This window comes from Caretta caretta, chromosome 10 (assembly GCF_965140235.1).
Source record: "Caretta caretta isolate rCarCar2 chromosome 10, rCarCar1.hap1, whole genome shotgun sequence".
NCBI lineage: Eukaryota > Metazoa > Chordata > Testudines > Cheloniidae > Caretta > Caretta caretta.
Genome location: NC_134215.1, coordinates 3,561,672 through 3,583,050, shown reverse-complemented (window position 1 = coordinate 3,583,050; position 21,379 = coordinate 3,561,672). Strand labels below are relative to the sequence as shown.

General features: G+C 59.3%; 1 protein-coding gene across 5 annotated transcripts in view; it reads right to left on the bottom strand.

The window, feature by feature from the left end:
* Positions 1-362: 362 nt before the first annotated feature.
* Positions 363-21,379, bottom strand: part of CASKIN1 (CASK interacting protein 1) — a 181,177-nt gene continuing 160,160 nt past the window's right edge. For all 5 annotated transcript variants that reach the window (XM_075133371.1, XM_075133372.1, XM_048865856.2 and 2 more), the window contains 7 exons: positions 20,172-20,269; positions 17,428-17,538; positions 15,352-15,453; positions 14,263-14,401; positions 9,504-11,696; positions 7,920-8,313; positions 363-6,037 (listed from right to left, as the gene is read on the bottom strand). In XM_075133371.1, the coding sequence (XP_074989472.1) occupies positions 5,941-6,037; positions 7,920-8,313; positions 9,504-11,696; positions 14,263-14,401; positions 15,352-15,453; positions 17,428-17,538; positions 20,172-20,269 (3,134 nt within the window). In that variant the 3' untranslated portion in view covers positions 363-5,940. The remainder of the gene's footprint in view (positions 6,038-7,919; positions 8,314-9,503; positions 11,697-14,262; positions 14,402-15,351; positions 15,454-17,427; positions 17,539-20,171; positions 20,270-21,379) is intronic.

Genomic DNA, 21,379 nt, shown 5'->3' with positions numbered 1-21,379 from the left:
TGCCAATTTGCAAAAGATGCCAGCATTCTGGGTGCTCGAACTGAGCCGGGCAGCAGCTGGGCTGGGGATTTCACACACTGGGGCCCTGGGAGGCCCAGGAGCTGCGAAGCAAGCAGGGACAGTTTGGTGTAATTGTCCCGCAGTGCGCTGACATCATGTCAGTCCCCCGGTCCACAGGTGGCTGCTCCAGCTTTCTGTGCTACTTGGCCACCCCTATGCTCCTGGGTGGGTTAGGTACGCCTGCTCCTCCACGCCATAGCCACTTCTGCCAGGGTTGTAGCATAACACCCACGCCCCTTCCTGGCCGCAGGCCCATTAACTACAGCAGCCAGGCCTAGCAAAACAAGAGCAGCACCCACCTGGAGTTTTCTGACATTTATTGAGAGCCGATGGCAGTAACTGCAGTCAGTCAAGCATACCACTGCCACATGCCTGACAAAAAATTACAGTATGAGGCAGTCCATCGCAGGGGACCAGAAGGACATATACACACACTGTACAACCTGGTGCTTTAGGAATTGTCTCTACCATGGAATTTTTTTTGGTTGGTGTTAACTCCCAACAACAAAAATAACATTTGTCTCTTTTACAATTCAGGTTGATAAGGTTGGTTTTTTTCCTTTAAATATTTGTTGCCAGACTTTTTATAGGAGCAAACGTCTTCAAAGCACCACGAGCCATTTAATATTCAGAATAGTCAGAATAATATAGGTGGAACCAAAGCACAGAAGAGCAGGGAAAAGCACCAAGATGCATAGCTTTGACAGAATGGGAATACAATACAGATTCCATAACTTAATCATAAAAAATATATATATATGTATATATCCATCATGGAGAGCTTCATGGATTTTTTTTTAAGATACATTTTTTTTTCTTTACAACAGATAGTTCTAGGCTTTTTTTTTTTTTTAAAGAAATTTCAAAGTTGTGCCAAACACATCTGGATCAGCAAACACAATGTGGGGGAGAGAGAGAGAGAGAGAGAGAGAAAGCAGTTTGTACTTCTCAGAAAAAAATTACATCGACACGTTGTTTTGAAACCACAAGCAAAATGCATTCATCAGAATTCAAGCGATAAACCAGACTCCAAATCCCGTTTATACATGAATATACAGCTGTGTATTCTCGAGAATACGCACGCGCACACACACACATTCACACACATTAAAAAAAAAATTAAAAAACAACCCTGAAGACACCTAAGAAAAATAAAACAACCTCCAGATCAGAGTTAACAAAAACCTTCATGAAACAAGGCACATCCTTTGAGTTTCTTAAACTGTGTAAAAATAAAGGAAGAACACTGAATTCCAACAGAAAAACAAACCAAAAGCTGTTTGCACAGACCTTCTAAGGAGATAAAAGGTATCTTATGCTTGTGCTACTCTTAATATGATCTTGCCACAAAGACATAGAGCTTATTGTAATCTAATAGATTTTCTCAAGCTAAAATCCAGTTCTCTTGATTTTTTTAAAACTTTTATTATATAATTGACACTATTTTTAATATTTTAAATATATATTTGTTAAAGTTTATTCCTTTTTTTAATTTCTGGGGGAAAATATCTGTCTTAAATCTTTTTTTCCCAATAAATTAATACTTCTTTATATAGCTTATTATTTCTTCATCCCTTATCACCCTCCACAGAAAGAGTTTTTGTTCCCCAACTAGGAAGCGTTCATAACACTTCACTGCAGCAGGGCATTGTCCTAAATACAGGCCTCGCTCAGCCATGCCCACCACTGCTCTGCTTGCTTCGGCTAAGGCCCTCTATCCTCTGCAATGAGCTCAGCGCATGTAAGAAAACTACCGGGCTATAGAGGAAGCTAACAACCCTCTTGGACCAGGAGGCTCAAGCCAGAAACAAAGGAGCTGAACCCATGGGCTGGTCTGAATTCCTCTAGCCTGATTTTGGGTCCCCAAGGTCATTGGTTTGACAAAGGAGCAGACATATCGGGATGTGGCAGGGGAAATTGCTGGCACTTGCAAGAAGCAGGGAAGCCGATCCCAGCCCCCTCACTCATACATGGCCCCGCTGACATCCATAGGCCCAGGCCTGCAAGGAATAGCTACCTACCTGGGTACAGGCTGCAGGATGGGAGGCCTTGTAACTGGAGCCCTTGTAGATGGGAAATGCTGGTCTGTCAAGAGTTTGGAGGAAAAGCCCTGACAACACATCAGCTGCTCGGCATCGCCCCTGTTGGCCAACCTCAGCTTGAGCCCAACGAACAGCCCCATGGCTGTTAGTTCTGGTCCGGGCGTCACCCCTGCTTGTTCAGACACAGCAAGGGGCAGGGAGGAGGGAGCCAGGTTACAGAAATGGGGCCGGATATTGAGGCTTTAGAAACCGATGAGCAATTTGGGATTTCTCAGACATGCCCCAGTCCCTTGGGCCAGCATCGCAGTGCACGGCTCACCAGCCTCTTGGAGACTTGAAAAGGGACTGGACATTTCTAGGGGGATCCAGCAGAGCCGGAGTTAGCATAACTAACGGCAACACACATATGGGCAGGGACATTAAATCTCCTGCTTCAGGGCTGTAGCCAAATGCTGATGGGTAGGGCTTGTCTCCATGGCACTGCGGTGCAAGCCCGAGGGGTGTGAATGGTTGAGCACTCTAATTGCCCCATGTAGACCCGCTGGCATGAACTAAAAGGTACATAGTGAATCGTAACATAACGGCCACGCTGGATCAGACCAATGGTCCATCCAGCCCAGTGTCGTGTCTTCCGGCAGTGACTGGCACCAGATGGCTCAGAGTGATCCACCCCCTGCTGTCCAGCCATCGAAGGACCAATCCTCCATGAACTGATCTAATACTTTTTTGAACCCAGTTATTCTTTGGCTTCACCCACCCCCTGGCAATGAGTTCCGCAGGTTAACTGTGCATTGTGTGATGAAATACATCCTTCTGTTTGTATCAAACCTACTGCCTATTAATTTCATCTCTACAATTCACACCCCTGGCAAAGGCACAGGGGTGCCCTGCAGACAAGCCCTAAAAGACCAGGAGGAGGCCTAATGAGAGCCGAGGGGAATTATCCTACACCTGCCACTGCAGCATTCTTACACCCACCTCGCTGCATCTGGAACTGGCCCCTCTCTGAGAAGGGACACTGGGCTAGCAGAAGCCTGGCTGGAGCCAGTCAGGCACGCCCATGGGCCTGGACTGGAAACTGGCAGTGCATTTCTAGGGAGTGCGGCTCCCTCCCAGGGCTCGGCTCCCCACGGACGGCGGGGTGTTCAGAACACAGCCTGGAGCAGTGGGATTAACCAGCAGGGTGCAGCGCCCTGCTCCATCAGCCAGTGGCCCAGGGAGGAACTGTCTGCCACGCCTGTCATTCCAGCAGGGCTTAGCCGGGAGCAGCTGACATGAGCTGCCTGCGCCGCGTGCTACGGGGTTATACGTGTGTTAGCTACTGCGGTTCTCCAAGGTCATGCTCTGACACAAGCTGGTCTCCCTGAGGGAAGGCAGGGCTGGGGCGCAGGGTGGGGGGGCCAAGTGAGCCCCACGTTACAGAGAGGTACCAGGAAATGCTGCTGGCATTGGGACTGACTGGGACAAGGAAAGGGATTTGCTCCCTGAGCTCCCTCTGCTCCAGGGCCATTAGCGCTGCCCCAGCGGTGCCCTCTGGCCCGGTGGGGGGTAGGAGGAGCAGCACCGGAGCAGAGAGGCCTGACCGGCCACTTGGGAATCCAACACTAGGGACTCCTGTATTGTGCTCATATGAGGGGTGTCCCGCCCCAGGGCTGCAGCCCCATCCCCCTCCTCACCACGCAGCTCCCCCGGATCTGGCCCTGGCGGTTGCCTGCCTCGCACGGGCCGCACCCCGCCAGCAGAACCCACTGGGCAGAGCGCTGGGGACCCCATGGTCTGGCTCAGGCTGTCCGTGTCTCTAAGGCGGAGGCACCTCAGGCTGGCTTCCCTTTGCCATCGCTGAGTTGTCTGCCGATGCCCCCAGCAGACCCCACAGAGCCACCCTCTCGTATCCCCCTTGAAGCCCCTCACCTCCCACGGCAGCCGGGGACCAGGCTGACACAGCGCCTTGCTGGAGATGGATGAGAGCCCTGTGCGCCGCTCACTAGGCAATGCTCTATTAACAGCAGCAAAGCTCCCGGGGGCTTGGGCTCTTCAGGGCCTGCAGGGCAGGCCTGGGGGGGTCTGTTCAGGGCGGGGCTCTTGGCCGCTGTGGTAGGGGACGGAGCAGTGAAATGGGAGTCAGCCTGGCCCATGGTTTGCCAATGCCCCAGCCCTGCATGGGTAGAGCCTGGCTCTGAATACCCACAGCCTGGCGCCCACAGCCCTCAGAGAGCTGACAAGCCCCCAGGCTCCTGCCATCAGAGCCCCTTCCCTCCCAGCCCCTGCCCTCAAGCAGCATCTGCAGGAGGGTTCTCCCCCCGCTCCCCACCCAGCACAATGTTCTGGCTCCTCCTGGCTGAGAGCCCCACCATTGCTCACCCCCTCCATGGCCCAGCTCACACTGTCCCTAAAGGGTGAGGCCCAGATCCCCAGTGGCGCCAAATCCCCCGCAGCCCTACTGCTCCGGGGACACCACCCTGTTGGGGGCCGAACACATGCAAGCATCCCTTTCCATGGAATCCGCCCTCCGAGGCCCCCAGCCCGCTGCCACGGGCTTCCACAGAGCACAACCAGGCCCCCGGCGGCCAGCAAGCCTGGGACTGGCTGTCACTCCCGCAGAGGAGCGGGGTGAGGACGGACATTAAAGGCTGAATAGTCCAAGTCAAGGACAAAGTCTTTGGAAGCCAAGCGGTTGTGAGTGGAGAAAAGGGCAAGGTGATGGGGCTGTGCTCAGATTTCCAACAGCCCTTTCTGTGCAGTGAAAGCCACCCAGGAACCACCCCCTCGGGCAGCCACCAGGAGCCGCCCCCCAGCAGGGAGCGGCATGTGGGAGGGAGGGGGCTATTTGCTATATTTTTGTTTTCTTGTCATAACACTGTCTCGAGCATGCAAACCTACAAAGCTTTCTCATGGCGCAGAGCGCTGCTTCCGCGGCAAGACGGCCCCCAAAATAACCAGAACACAGAAAAAAAAAAAATTTTTTTTAAATGAAAGAGCTAATTGGTCAAACCGGACTTGTCACCAGAACAACGTCTCACGGTCACAGCTTCTCAGCACCAGGAAAGAACAAACAAACACCTTCCGAGTAAAACAAAGCATGCAGCGAATCGAACGCCAGCGGGCAAGCACCCACCCTGGCACCCACAGCGGGTGGCCCCGGCCCACCACTCCTAGCGTCTCCCAACATCAGCAGACGGGGGCATGGGAACGCAGACGGCGGCACACGGGATAATGGCGGTGCTTGGGTGAGAAACGATAGCAACACGGCGTCACCTGAACGCGAGTCTAACCCAAACCGAATGGGGAGGAAAGCAGATGGATCAATACTGACTTGGGCCACGTTTGGCTACACACAGAACTGTCACATCCGGGAGTCCAGAGAGAGAGAGAACGGTCGGTTCAAACTAAAAAAGGTGGAAGTTCAGCTCAACGGCACAACCGGATCAGAACCGTTCTCGCTGGGATGTCGGGTTTGGCCCGGAGGGGCGAGTCAGGGGACGAGCCCTACCCCACGGGGTTCTCGGCCTGGCAGTTGGGTGTAGACAGCATTACGGGCGCCTTTATCCCACGGTCGCTTGCTACTTAGGTAGGAAATAAAACATAACAGGGCTTCTTGTTTTTTTGCTTCTGCACACCCACTCCCGCCAAAAGCCTGCCCCGAGCGCCGCGGGCCACGGTCTGTGTGAGCACAATCCTGAGGTAATCTTTTCTTCTTTGTGCAAACCCCGAAGGATGGGCTGTTCGCCGAGTGGGGACAGGCTGTACAAGGGGCAGGGAGGGGGGCTGGGAGTCAGTGGATCGTTGTGCCCTTGTACCCACGGTAAATCCTGAGGTTAGCTGGGGTTCTCCTCGGGCCTCATTCCAGCATGGCATCCAGCTGGTCGGCCAGGTCGTCGAACATGCTGCCGATGTCGTCCAGAATGCTGACTGTGCTCTTCGCTTCCGCAGCGGCGCTGCAGGTGCAGAAAGCGTCCGTTAGCATCGCTGCAGGGAGGGGCTGGGGGTCTGTGCCCCACAGGACAGCCCCCGGCCCGTGGCTGATGTGGGTCTCGCCCGGAGGGCAGGGGCAGCGGGCACGTGGGGGTGGGAGGGGTGTCACACTGAGCAGTGGAGTAACTTTCCACCCAAACTGCGGGGAGGGGACACAGGCCCTCAGAGCCCAGCAAGCCCCTCCACCCCCCCGACCCCGGCAAGGTAACTTCCCTCCTGTCCCCCCATCTGTACAGTTCTGCTCCCCAAACACTCCTCACCCCACCCAGGGTGCCTCTCAAGCCAGGGTTCCGCCCCATGCCCCCTGTGGCTGTGTCCCACCCCAACTCTCCTTCATAAGGGCCCCCTCAAGCCTGGATCTCCCCAAGAACCCCCCAATACGGACCCCTGCCCCTCCCCAAGCCTGTGTCCCTCTTCCAGCTCCCCTTGGGTCCCCCTCAGAACTGAGCCTCCTTCCTGGGGGGAACAAGGGGCTGGAGCCACAAGGCAGAGCTGGGCTCTGTCTCCCCTCCTAGCCGGGCTCCCCTCGCTCTGCCCTGTGGGGCAGTTGGGGGGTCTCAGCCAGCTCCATGAGGAGGGGGCCATGGAGCAGCCCCTAGAAGCATTGTCCTTCAAAACCTGAAAGGGGGGTAACCTGGGGAGGGGGGCAGGAGCAGGACAGTTTGTATCTATTAACGCACACGTCCTTAAAGAACCTGGAACTGACCCCAGCTGTCCTGCAGGCTTGTCGGCATGGGAGATTTCCCAGTTATACCAGTATAACTCTACCGGTACAACTAAACCCCAACAGTTATCCTGGAATAACCCACCCTGTTCCAGTACAAGGGCTTGTCGACACTAGAAATCCTACAGCTGTTCCACTGCAGTGCTTCCGTGTAGACCAATGGGAGGGTCCGCCTCCCCGAGAGCCCATAGCTAGGTCGACCTAGTGCTGTCTTCACAGGGACTTGGATTTTTCCACCCTCCCAGTGACTCTGCTTGGCTGATCCTAAGAGTAGGTTTTCTCAGCTTAGTTTAAATCATTTCCCGAGCAACATAAGCTAAACTGGAAATAGGTCCTCTTGCACCAGAATAAGAGCCTCCACCCAGGGAGTTATACCGGTATAACTGCAGGGCTCTGAATTCACACCCCACCTTATTGAGCTATCACTTCTCTAGGTGCACGTGCCCTGCATCTCACCATTCCTTCAGGGCTGAGCAATCAGCTGTGAAACCCACTGGCAGAGGGCGCATCCCCAACCACTCTGGGAGCAGGGCCACGTAGAAGATAACAGCCTTCTACTGCTACCGGTTATTTGTTAGCTTACTTGACCAAGCCCTGCTGACGACCCATGTGGAGGGTCAATACAGTTTTATTTAATACGGTATTTAAACCTAGGGAAATTACCTAAAAAACCCTCCTTTACAAGCACATGAAGGCCTGCAAAGCTAAGCACTGGTGGTACCTGAATTAAGGTTGTCTGCACTAAGTGCCGTCACACTGGGCCCTATAGAAAGGAGCCCCTGCCCTGAGGAACTTAGAAAGACTGACCCAGCAGAGACCAGACTCACCAGGAGACCCACAGGAATGGGGACAGCTGAGCCTTGTCTACACTAGGTGAGAAGGGGCTTTTTCCAATGGAGCTAGTCTGGCTCAGCAAACAGCCCCGCCTGACACCAACAGGGAGTACCGTATCCCTGAAGCATGAAGAGCAACAGCCCTTGCACCCACGGACTCTTTTCCTAATTGCCCTGCTGGACTCTTGACCCCGACACTGTCCAGCAGCAGTGAGTCCCAAAGGTTGGCGCCCCTCACAAAAAAGGCATAGCCCCGTGTGCATGCGCAAGAGGGAGCGGGATCCTTACTCTGCTGCCTGCCCATCCTCCTGCTTGATCTTCTCCTCCACAGCCTGCAGGGCAGCCGCCAGCGAGGCGCTGGTCTCCTCCAGCTTCTGGTGTGCCATCTCGGGGCTGGCGCTCTCCGTCGAGGGCCCGGCGATGGAGGAGCGCGGCGGCTTGACAGGCACCTGCTGGGGCTGCCCGCCGGGCGATAGGGGCTTGGCGGGGCTCGAGCAGAGCGAAGGCGGTGTGCTTGAAGGCTTGATCGTCGTGGTGAGCTGCTTGGCAGGGGATGGGGTGGGCGTGGAGCCTGCACTCACTGACTGGATGGCGGCGTGGAGCTTGGGGGGCTTGGGTGCCGTCGGGGGTGGTGGGGGCTTGGGCGACACCGGGGGTGGGGTGCCGTGGACTCGCTTCACCTCTGCAGGAGAGAAGAGAGGAGAGGGACTGTGAGGGTCATAGCCATTGCTGTTAATATGGGGAGGCTGGGATTGGGGGGGGATCACCCGTGCTCTGGGTAAGAGGGGCAGGATGAGGGGGGTCGCCCCTGCCCTGGGCGAGGGGGGCTGGGATCGGGGGGAGGGGGTCACCCCTGCTCTGGGTGAGAGGGGCTGGGTGAAGGGGGTCGCCCCTGCCCTGTGGGGGGGCACACTAATGGGAGCCAGCATCAGACCTTTGGGAGGCTTCCCCACAGACAGCAGCAGAGCCCAGAATAGAACTCAGGAGTCCTGGGCCCCCGCTTAAGGATGGCCCACCCCACAATTAACCTCAATCAATATAAAACCCAGCCACTTCATGGGCTAATGAATTTTCAATACAATCCAGCTCAAGAAGCAGGCAGCCAGCGGCTGAGCCACCCTGACTCAGCTTGGGGGTGGCCACTGGGAGCTGCGGGCGGCCAGCGGTGCAAATGTAAACAAACTGTCTGGCAGCCTGCCAGTGGATTACCCTGACAGGCTGATTGCGGCCCACGGGCCACAGGTTGCCCACCACTGCCACAGAGGCTTGTACTCCTAGCTCCAGAGCTCCTACGGTTGGTCCCCATACGTGCCCCTCTAGGACTCCAGTGAATGCCCCACCCCCCTCCCAAGAGCGTTAGGAATGATGGGGCCTGGCCGATGGCTGGGACAAGCCGCCGAACGCTGCCCAGAATTCCAGCGGCTGTTCCCAGGGGGGTCTTTTCACTTCCCCACACCCCCGAGCGGGGTGATGCGCAGCAGCTGCTGGCCACGACCCGGGACCCGGCCCAGCTGGGCAGGACTGGGGGGGAAGACACTGCATCCAATAGAGGCTGGCTGGAGGAAGGATGCAAGTGAGACTGGAAGCTCTCACCTGACGCAGGCCAAGGGGATTAAACCCGAAACGCTCTCAGCAGACGCTTGGCTGGCACAGAGCCTCCCTTCCCCTCGCACTCCGCTGCTGCTGTAGGGACCACGAGGCAGGGCCCTGGCCTGCACCACCTGGGTTTGCCTTAGCGCTCTCCCAGGCCAGAGCGAACCGACTCCGACCCCGCTTAGCTTGTGGGCTCTCAGGAGCGGAGCTGAGGGCCGGGGGAGCAGAGCCTGCGTCCTTCCGGACTCCTGCCAGCCCCCTCGGCAGGACACCACCTACCTGGGCTGCCGGGGCTGGGGATCGGCGCCTTTTTGGAAGTGGGTGTGGGCGGCCCGGGGACCTTCTGTGCTTGTGGGGTTAACACGGGCTTGGGAGAGACCGGTGGCTTGAAGGGCTTTTTGGGCTCCCCGCTCACACCCTGCGGCGCATGCTCCAGCCTGTCCTGCCGGTCGCCTGCAGCAGGGCCCTGCGGGGGTGTCTCTGCACCGCTCATCTCAGACGTCGGCCTCCGCTTGATTGTGCCGGTGCCGTTCTGGTAGACGGAGAGGGGGGCCGGCTCCAGCCCCTGCTCCTTGTCTTTGGACTTGGGCCGTCGCTTGACCGTGTCCGACTCGGTCAGGATGAACTTGACACTGTCCTGCTGGCTCTGTTTGGCCCGGATCCTCCTCTTGAGTGTGGCGCTGGCCTCCACCTTAGCCAGGTCCCCGTGCCGGTGAGCAGGTGACAGCCCCTCCCCTGCCTCGCCCTTGGCCAGCCCCATCTGCCGGGGCCGCTGCTTGATGGTCAGGTTCCCTTCCTCGGCGAAGGGGATGTTCTCGGCTGAGCTGTTCTGGGGGGAGCCCCCGTGCTCTGCCCGCAGCCGCTCCACCGGGCCGCCGTCCTTGCCCGTGTCCGACCTGATGCTGTCGGAGCGCTCCCTGCGGGCGGCCGCGATGAGGCCGGTCACGGGGCCGCTGATGGTCCTGCGCCGGTTCACCACCTCCCCGTCCAGGCCAATGGCGTCTTTGTGCTTCACAGCGGCCAGGACGGCGGCCACACGGGAATGCTCCGGGCTGGCCAGGTGCATGGCACCAGCTGGGTGCAGGTAGTAGCCTTCGGGTCCCTTCCCTCCTCCTCCTGCGAGAGGCTTCTGCAGGGCCAAGCCCCGGGCGCCCCCGCCAATAGAGGACATCTCCAGCATGGCCGCGATGCTCTTGACGCTACCCGCGCTGCCCGTGTCCACGCTGCCCCCAAAGTCGCTCGCGCGCCGTTGCTCCCGGTAACTCTCCTGTGCCTCCTCATCCTCCCCGCCGGGCACCTCCCCTTCCCCCTCCTTGGTGAAGTCGTCGGCCATGTTGGTGCTGGAGATGGCGGAGCTGGAGCGCTTGGGCGGTGGCGGGGGAGGCCCCTTCTTCTTGGGCCTGACGGCAAAGGACTGGCTGCGGTTGACGTTCTTGTCTCCGCCCGACTGTGCCCGCACCGAATGGCTCCTGCTCACCCGCCGCTGCACCGTGGCATAGGGCCCGGCGTCCGGCACCAGCAGCTCGTCCCGCTCCTGCTCGCTGTCGGACATGGCGTAGCGGTTCAGGCTGTGCGCGCGCTTCTTCGGCCTGCCCAGCTCCTCCTCTGCCTCCCCGCTCTGCGGCGGCAGGCACAGCACGGGCACCGAGACTGGCAAGACTGGGACTCCTTGTGCCACGGGGCCCGGCGGGTGCCCGGCGAGGCCTTCGCCCTCCACGGGCTGTGGCATGACGTAGGCAAAGCCCCTGTGGGTGGGGGACTGAGGCAGGGACCTGGGCGACATGGGGCGGTCGGCCTGCTGGAGGAGCTGCGGCGTGGGCTTGACCTTGGCCGTGGCATGGGGCACGATGAGCGTCTGGGGCGAGGACGGCCGCGGCTTGGTGGGCGTCTGCGGTGGGGTAAAGCGCCCTCCGGCTGGGGGGAATGACTGCCTGGGCTTGCCTGGCACTGGGGGCACGCTGGCTCTCTTGACGGTGTGCCCATGCCGCACGGGCCTGACCTCCTTGGGCATGCTGGGAGGCCCCTCCTTCACCTCCTCCGTCAGGTACTCCTGGCTCTTGGACATGGCTGCGCTCGGCCCCTTGGGCCCGTCCCCCAGCAGCTCCTGGGAGCTGCTTATGTGCTTCGCCCGGCCGCTCAGGCTGTTCTCATGCACGTGCCTGGAGGGGGGACCCCGGTAGCCTGCCCCGTCCCGGATATGTGCCACATGGTTCGCCTGCTTCTCCTGGCCCTCGGGTGCCTCTCCCGTACCCGTGAGGGCCACCTGCAGCTCGTTGCTCAGTTCGCTGTCCTGGAAGGTGGTCATCTTGGGAGACTGGCACTCGGCGCTCTCCTGCTGAGGGGACTCGATGGCCAGCACATCCAGAGACTGGGGTGCCTTCTTCTTCAGAGTCCCCGACTCATACTTGATGTACTCGGCCTTCTGGATTTCTGCCAGCTTCTTCACCGCCAGCATCAGCTTCTTCTGGTGGCCTGCAAGGGGGGAGGGGACACATGGCACAAGGGGGCATTAACCAACGAGGAGCGACTCGTCCCACCAGCAAACCCAGAGACCCTGGTGCTGGCCCGTGGATAGTGACGCCCGTTGCCCCGGGACGGCTGTCTCAGCCCAACCCAACCATGCCCACACCCTGACTGAGTGCTCGTCTCCCACCGAGCATCGGTGGGGCCTCTGCAGTTTAACCGGGGCTGTGTATTTTAGGGTGTTTAAACTAAAAGGAGGCTTCCAGGTTAGAGACACTTTGGGGGGCCCTGACTGGTGTCAGCCGAGTTCTCTGGAGTTACAGTGGTGACATGAATGCAGGATTTGACCCAGATGGCCCCCGATGAAGGACTCCTTATCATGAAACCAGAAATGATTTCACAGGAACCTAGAGACTGCCACAGTAAATCAGACTCATGGTCCATCTCCCCCAGTATCCTGTGTCTGGCTGCTTCAGAGCGAGGTGCAGGGACCCCCCACAGGACTGGATGTGGGATAACCTGCCCTCCACACTAGGTCTCGTCCTGGACTCGTCCGACTTCTTTCCTAAACCTGAGGTTACTTGCACGAATATGTCAAAAACCTGGAGATTGACTCAGGGACTTAACCCACCGCCGATTTCCATTAACAACCAACTGCACCTGCTCTCTACACCGGTGGCTTTAATGTCACCTCTAACACTAGAGAACCCACCACTTCCCTAGGTCGTTTGCACAACTGGTTAATCACCCTCACTGTGCCTTATTTCTAATGGGAACTTGCCTGGCTTCCGGCCACTGGTCCTTGCTCTGCCTTTCTCTGCTAAATTGAAGGCCCCTTGGCAGCCGGTATATTCTCCCTGTGAAGACACTGAGCTGACACTATAAGCAAGTCACCTCTTGACCGTCCTGCTGTAAGCTAGAGATCGAGCTCTTTGAGTCTCTCTCACTGTCGGGCATTCTCTCCACCCCACCAATCAGTTTTGTGGCTTTTTTCAGCCCCCTCTCCAATTGGTCAACACCCTTTTTTAAATTGGGGGCACCCGACCTGGCCTCAGCATGCCAAGATCAGTCCCACCAATGTCGCACACGGGGTAAAATCACCTCCCTGCTCCTACTCACTACTCCCACCTTTCTCCAGTCAAACGTCACAACAGCCCGTTTGGCCATGGCATCGCACTGGGAGCTCACATGGCGTGACTTTTGCTTTATCTAGGAGCCAGCAGTGTACGATCTGGCGCGTGTCTTCATGGGGAAATTGACCAGCCTTGCCATAGCGGTGTAAATACATGGCTACACAGCTCTGGGCCAAGTTCCCCCAGGAGCAGCTTCGCTGACTTCAATGGAATTGTGCCCATGCTGCACTGGGATGTCGGCCAAGTCGACAGGGTGCATGTGGTAACCAAGATACAAGGGCACCTGTCTGTTCCTCCCTCTGCAACAATGGGCCCAATTCTCCAGGTGCCCTGGAGGCACAGCACACACGCTGCAATAACATCCACCACCCCCGATCTTCACGGGGCATTTGTGTTCCGACCGGGCACCTCTCGCGGACACGGGCAGCTGGGGCAGGGAAGGAATCAGTCACCGCATGCAGAAACGTCAGGCTGCCCAGGTAACCACAACGAGAGGGGTGATTCCTGCATGTCGCTGCAGCTGCAGGCTGCTCCTGATTCATGGCACCAGGAGCAGTGAAGCACAAGGCCCCCAGGAGGTCTGGAGACAGCGCTTGGGAGGACGCCAAACCTAAGGAACGTCCTTACATAGCCAAGCGGGACGGTGCTGTGAGCCCTGCAGCTGCTCTAATAGATAGCCTGGCCCTGCTTCGGATGCTGAAGGCTTTGGGTGTGAAGCAAGGTACAGCACACGAGGGGTAAACAGAGCACAGCACAGGGTGGGAGAGGTGAGGCCTAGGTGCACCCCAGGGTACCACAGCATCTGCTGAGCCTAGCTTCTGGCATGAGAATCCCCTCTCCACCTCGGGGAGCCTTCCATCCCAGGGCAGTGCTGACATCATGGCAGACCTGCCCTGTCACAGGCGCCATCGGGCCGAGCCGGCCCGTCCAGTCCCAAATGCCCAGGACGTTGCTGGGCACGTCTCTGGGACAAACGCTCTGACGAAGACAGAGGCCTAGGACGGGGGTAGCAGGCAGGGGGCTGCAGGGCACCAGCAGAGCGGTGCGGTGAGAGCCCAGCTTTGGGATCACAAGGGGCTGTGGATCAGAACTGAGTGGCGTGCAGTGGGCAGGACCGGAACACGACAGATGTGGGGCTGCCCAGGACAGCCTGGGCAGAGCTGGGCGGGGGGGGGGGGGGGGGCGCTCAGGACTGAGATGGGGGCATGTTCCTTGTACGGTGCTGAGCCCAGACACAGTCAATGGGAGCTGAGGGTGCGCCGTTCATGTCCCTTTACAGCCAGCGGCAGAGCGGCGCCTGCCCATGGTGCCTTGCGCAGTCTGTCAGTGCCCACGGGCGTTACAGCTCTTCCGCTTTCGCCTCCTGGCCAGGAGGATGCCACGAAGACCTGCCACCCTATGCAGCGGGCGCTGCCCCGTGCCAATGCCCGGCCCCGCGTTACCCAGCTTCGTGATCCCGATCTCCTGCAGATCCTCCCACGTGATGTCCGTGATGAAGTCGATGTTCTCGTAGCCGTTCTCCACCAGGACTTTGTAGTACTGGGCCAGGCCGATCATGGAGAGCCAGAGAGCCAGGTTGGCCTACAGGGGCAGGAGGCAAAGGGAGAACGGTGCTTTGGCCCTGACCCAACACCATTTAAAGGGACAGCGTGGGGGTAATACCTATGCCATGGCCTGTTATTAACGCCCCTCCCTTCCCCTGGGGTTAATGCAGCTGAGAGCTTTATAATCCGCCCAATGACGCTCCTGCCCCCGGGGCCCGAGTCTCCTGTGCATCTGTGTGCACCAGCACTACGAGCCAGCGTTCAAGTCTGCGCCCCCGCCTTGCCCTGCTGGGAACCGCGCCCAAGGTGCCAGGCGTGGCGAATCGGGCCCCTGGCTTATCAGGATACCCTGAGCCAAAGGCACATGACAGCAGCGAATTGGGCCCAGATAGCTCAGCCTCGCTGCAGAACCCTGCCTGGGCTCTGTTCTCCAGCACGTTGTTCAGTCTAGTCCACCCCTTCCCATGGGATAGGACTGCACAGCAATGGAGGTCTCACCAAGGGGGGGTTTCGTCAGACTGCCTAAATTCCCTTGGCATCCCGATCAACCCAGCACCCCGGAGCCATTTCCCGGGGTCCCTTCCAGGACAGGGACCCAGACCTGTGCTCAGAGCTCGGGGGAGATCCAGGCAGAGCTCCTCTCTTGGGTGGACAGCATCCCCTGCTCTCTGGGAGAGGACTGGAACCTCCGAATGCGCCAGGAGAGGGCCCTTCTCACGCTGCACTGGGACGCTGTCCCAAACAAAACAGGCTGCAACACGGGGGCCAATCCCCACATGGCAAGAAGATGGGGTCCAGGGCCTCACCTATCTCCAGCAGTTAAAGAGCTACAGGCCATCTCAGGGTAGGAGAGGCGAGGCCTAGCTACACCCCGGGGGGGTTAGCCTGGCAACCCCATGCCTCATAGGGAAACCTGCCAATAGGGCAAAGCTGACAGGCAGGGAGCGTTCCAAGGTCCATTACCGGGGAGAGCTGGGGGAGCCTTACCGGCTTGTATTCCGGAAGCCACTCGGGGATATTCAGGCTGTTGATCTCCGAAGTGATCTTCTTCCTGTGTCCGGGTTTCGTCACGCCAATGGCTGTGAGGTCCTAGGGCACAGAAAGACACCCGTCACCTTCACTGCACAAGCAGGGCCTAGCCGCTCAGCTCTGGCAGCCCCCACAGAAGATCGCAGGCTGTCAGCTGCCGCAGGCCTCCTCTCCGTTACAAGGGGTGTGGGAGCAGGCTCGGAAGGGCGAGGTTTTTATCGGTAAATGGCGATTTTGCTGTACACCCAAACCCACAAAAATACTTCCAGTGACCCCCATGGAGAGCGGCAGACAGGAGAAGTGAGAACAATGCAGCTTGAGAACTTGTTAGAGTGCAAGGCTAATGACTTTGTGCATGTGGACATGCGACGTGTCGGCGTTTTAACAGTGACGAAGTTTTAATTTTTTAAAATTTAATTTTTTAATTTCATTTTTTTAATTTTCAACAGCTATCGTCATTCAATAATTATGGTCTGAGCCCCTCCCGCATTGCCTGACCCCCAACCCAATAATTCCCCCCAACTGCAAAAACTTAAAATCAATACAAATGAAAAAGTGCTCCACAATAAACATTGAGCTTCTCCGTGGAGATGAGAAACAAATCCAAATGGCATTCTCCTAGTGCAAAGGAAGGCTCTGGCTTGGCAAAACCAAGGGCACGCTCTGCAGGGCAGAGATTGCGTGTTTGTGTGTGTGTGCATACACTCACCACACCCAGTGCAGAGGGGCCCCACCCACCCGAGGCAGTTGCACTGCTAGGAATGAATGAATTGAGTCCCGTGGCATTCCCCCAACAGGGAGGCTGTGAGCCTGGGGAGGTGATGCTGTGCCCCTCACACACCACATGCCAGCGGACTCCGGCTGGAAGGGCAGAGTTCAGCCATCCTTTGGAGCCAGGACACACACCGTCAGCCTCTCTAAAGCCGCTCTAGGTCCGGAGACCAGGGAAGAAGGGGCTAGTTCCCTTGCCCCCGTGTCCCCAGAGCAGGCTGAGGGGTCCCCGCCCAGTCACCCCGCTGGGATCATGCCCCCGGTTCTGGCAAGAACGGGGAAAAGCCCCCAGAGCTGCGGCTGGAGCAGCCCTGCTACATGTCATCCCACATCACCAGGCTGCTCGGGGAGTGTGGAGGGGCTGGGAGCCTCAGGATGGAGCTTGGGCCCAGCCGCTCAGAGCTGTCCTCAGGGCCAGTCCCAGCCCACCCCACCAGCAGCTCACGGGGGCCCCAGCCTGGCGCCTGGCAGCTTGGGACAAGTCCCACTGGGTGCTGCTCCGAGCTCAGTGGGACGCCGCTGGGCTGCGATCAACCCCAGCGTGAGCTGTGGGAACTCAGCGTCTCGGAGAGGCCCGGAGCGTCCCCTGTGAGAGCGCCCAGCACCCACGGACTCTGTGAGCACCCAGCCCCCAGCCCCAGGGCTCGCCAGGGGCTGGTAATGCTGCTGCAGAGGGCTACCCCAGGGAGTTGGGCCGGGGCACCAGCCCCCCATGCAGAGCCGCCCTTGGCCCCTCCCAGCACTCCCCACACTCCAGCTCCCCGCCCGGCCACAGGTGTGTGCAGAGCAGGGAAGGGGAGAGACATGGGCCTGTCCCAGCAGCTCTGGGGGGCTAAACCCCAAAGAGGGGATCTTAACTCGTCTGCAAAGATGGTAGCTCAGCCTGGATTTGCCCATGAGCGCGGCACCTGCCCCAGCCCCTGCACAGCTCCCAGCCCCCAGTACCACTCAGCCGGCTCTGGAATGATCCCCCTTCCCTTTTACCGTCTAGAACGCCGGAAGCCAGCAAAGCTGGGCATGCCGCCCACGAGCGGCGCGACTCGCCGTTCGATCCAGGCCCTACGTCCCACCCCACATGGCAGAGCCACGGCAGCTCAGGGCAGGGGCCTCCCAGCCCGTCCTGCAGCCCCTCCTCCACCCTTCACCTAAGGGAGGTATGCGTGCTTATCTGGGCCTGATCCTGAGCCAGTGCCAGGAGAGCTCAAGGGGAGCAGGATCGGGCCCCTCGCCCTTCAGCTCCCCCCGGCTCCCGGCCACCCTCACCTCTGGGGTCATCCGGCTGATGGTGGGGATGTCGTACCCGGCGTTGATGAAGTTGGCCGCGTACAGCTGCAGCTGGAACTTGCAGAGCCACTGGTAGACGGCCTCAGAGCTCTGGGGGCGAGACAGAATGGGGGTCACCGGCTCTGCCAAGCGAGCCCAGGCTGTGCCATGGACACGGCAGCATGCGCAGTCAGTGCCAACCCAGGCTGCACCCAGCCAATCCTCGTACAGGGAGGAGAGTCCTCCCTGGCCCCAAGCAGTCGGGGGTTGGCCCCACTCTGCCACCCCAGGGGCTGCCCCCCTAGACCCAGCAGTTGCGGGAGAGGGAGCTGCAGTCAGGCAAAGCCCAGAGGCTCCTGGCTGTAACCCCCACAGGTAGGAGAGGCAAGAGCCCAGCCATCTGCAGGATTTAGCAGGGAATCTGAGTCTGTGAGTCTGAGTCTGTGACAGGTGCCTAACCCAGCTTCTCCCATATGGAAGAGGGGCAGGAGCCTGGGGAACTCCCTGGGACATGAAGGAGCCTGTAGGAGATTTGCCAGATGGTCCCCTTTTTCCCTGGGGCCCCACAGCAGGAGGCAGGCGAGTCATTCACCCCATCACCAGCCCCACGAATCACCCCACCAGGGAGACAGACCGAGCAGCATTCCCTCCCCCTCACTCAGCCCAGCTCGGAGAGGCCCTTCAGAACGCCGCAGTTCCCCAGCGCGCCCGAGGTCCCTGCCCGCCCACGCGCTCTCTGCACCCCGTCGCGCCAGGCTCCTGGCAGCCTATTCATTTGCAGCGGGCAGCGCCCCGCCGCCCCGGGGAGCTGTGAGCCGCAGCTGGCAGCACAATGAGGGGAGCTGTCTGAGGTGCTCAGCCAATGTGCGACTCTCACCCTGGGCGCCCGGAAGGTTGTTCCGGGGCGGGGACCCCGCCGTGCCGCTGCCGAGATGTGACGGCTGAGCCGAGGGCTGCAGACAACGGAGCCCAGCACGCGGCAAGCTCGAGCTCCGGAGCGCAGAGACGCAGCCAGCCCATGGCGTCCCCCTGCCCTGCGCAGAGCCAGCCCCGACCCCCACCTGCACTCCCTCACTGACAGCTGCTCGCAGGGCAATGACACCGAGGGCCCACTTCCTCTCCAGAGCCCCCCACGCTGTGAGCAATGGGTCCAACTGCCCCCCTCCCCACAACACCAGAACCTCTCGAGCTGCCAAAGGGGCAGACGTAGGGATTGGGGAGCAGAATTGCTGGGCTGGGGGAAGGGCAGATGTGGGGCTGGGCACATAATGAATGAGAATGTGGGGCTGGGGAGAAGCTGGGATCTCCGCACCCCCAGACGGCGGTTGGTAAAGGTCTGTGTGATATGAACTGAGTTGGACGCCCCAGAGAGAGCCCATATCCCAGCATTGGACACAGCTGGGAGGGGGGCAGTGCTGCGAGCCCCCCACACCCCCTGGCGACGGGGGGGGGGGGCGGGAAATCAGACGACAGACCGCAACACAATATAATTTTGCAATCTCATGATCTGTGTCATTTCGGGGTTGGCCACGCTGCATGGATCTGCGTGGTGACCCCTGACCTCAGTGGGGTCACCTGTGCGGGGCAGCGTGCAGGACTGGGACAGGGGAGCCACTGCCTTTAATAATAAATAACTCCCAGGTGAGCGTCAACAACAAGCCACGCTCCTGCAACACCCAAACCGCACCTGGGCGGCCACCAAACTGCACGTGAACTCAAGTGGGGAGAACGCAGCAGGAGCGGCCCCCGGGACCTCGGCTTCTTGCAGCCCTCGCTAGCTCCCGCTGCACCGTGCCCCAGCTGAGGCCACGGTCCTGGGCCTGGGCTGCAGGGAGACGACCCTGCCTCCAGGAAAAGGGAGGGGGCGAACTCTGGGCAAGTACAGGCCCTGCCTCGGAAACTTAAGGAGGGGGAGAATCTCAGGGAGTAGAACTCCCTCAACGCAGCGCCTCCTGCAGGCAGCAGGGCTAAGGCAGGCTCCCTACCTGCCCTGGCTCCGCATGGCTCCCGGAAGCGACCGGCATGTCCAATAGGAGCAGGGGCAGCCGGGGGGTCTCTGCACACTGCCCCCGCCCTGAATACCGACTCTGCAGCTCCCATTGGCCGCGAACCTCGGCCAATGGGAGCTGCGGGGGAGGCACCTGCAGGCAGGGACAGGGCACAGAGCCACCTGGCCGCCTCTGAGCCTAGGAGCTGGACATGCTGGTCGCTTCCAGGAGCCGCCTGAGGTAAGCGTCTCCTGCACCCCGCACACACCCCAACCCCGTCCCAGCCCGGTCAAAGTGAGTGAGGGTGGGGAAGAGCGAGTGACAGAGGGAGGGGGGATGCAGTGAGCAGGGGCGTGGCCTCAGAGAAGGGGCGGGGCAGGGGTGGGGCCTTGGGAAAGGGGCGGGCAGGAGCTGGGCAAGGCTGTTCAGGTTTGTGCGATTAGAAAGTTGGCCACCCTACGCAGGTGGCGGGACAGAGCGAGCGCCTCAGCGCCCTCCTCGGAGGGCAGGGGGTAGCTCTCTCCACCACTCGCCGGAAAAGGGATGACTGATAGCTAAAATCGAGCTGCCTCTGAGCCAGGACAAGCCGGCCCATCGTTGCTGGATGGGGCCGGGCGATCTGAGCTGTGACCCTGGGCTGCCAGTCCCTTCCCTCGCACCGAGCAAGCCTGGCAGGTGGGCGTTATTTCTTTTTAAAGGCCCGTTCCCCCTTCTGGCTGGATTCAATCAGCTGCCAGGTGGTTCCCGCCTTCTTACCTTCCCTTCTGACATTGGCTCTATCTTCTTCAGCTGCTGCTCAGCGGGTGGCTGCCCGGCGTAGGCAGAGCTGGCCAGGCTCTGAGTCCGAGAAGAACCTGTTGCAAAGCAGCCAAAGGGAGCGGTCAGAGCAGCTGGGAACGCTGCACTGGCAGGCCCTGCAGAGGCCTCGCAGGATGTAGACATTAAAGACCCCATGGCACTTCTGTCTGGGGTGTTAGCCTGGGGGTCCTGACTCCTGGGCAGTACGGGTGGCCCAGTTCCCCTGTAGGTCCAACTGGATGAGGAACACTCTTTCTCACTTGTCCTAAATTGTTGTCCAGTGTTGCTGCCAAGCTCCTCCCCAGTAGTGGCTGCATTTCACCAATGGGCACCTTTCCTGTATAGCCCATTCATGTCTATGGGGTGCCTGGAGATCCTCCCATGAATCGGGAGATCTAGAGTGAGAGCAGAGTGCGGCTTTTCTGTATGATCTCACACTCCTCTGAACTTTGTTAGGGGTGTCTGCATGCACGCCGGGGCTGTGTCTCTTAGGGGGTCTCGGGCCCGCTTCCTGCCACTGGGGCACTGGCATCCCTAGCCCCTCGGGCTGCGATGCACCAGCGGTGAGTAGCCTGTGTGGCTTTCAGTGAGGCAACCATCAGGACTCAAGTGGAACAGCATGACGCGGTCTGGACCACCCACCGCTCTATTTCCTGTCCCACATCCTAGGGCAGCCATGCTCAGACCTCAGAGGGGCAGGAGCCGAAGTAGCCACCAACATTCCCAGAAGAGCCACAGCCGTGTGAATTCAGTGTCCCACTCGCTCCGCTCCTCCAGGTTCTCACAGCAGAGCGACTGCCCGAGCATTATTACTTTATCCACTGCAATTGGTTAATAACACAGTAAAAGCCTCCTGATGGAATTATTAACCAATCGAAGCTATTCACCAATCACACGGTGGCTTAACATCATGTGCCACTTTTTGTCACTGTCCTAGGGCATGTCAGGACGAGACATTAACCCTACAAACGCCAGGGTGCCGGCCTGCCATGGGTGCAGTGCCCCCGCCTTCCACCCTGGGGATAGCGGCGTATCAGACCTAGAATGGCCCCGGGTCTGACGCTGCTTTTTGGACATGGGCCCTGGACCAGAGTGCAAAGGCCAGGACGTTCCGACTGGAAACTGGCCCTTCTCCAGCCCCGTCACCACGGCGGTGCCCCGCTGGG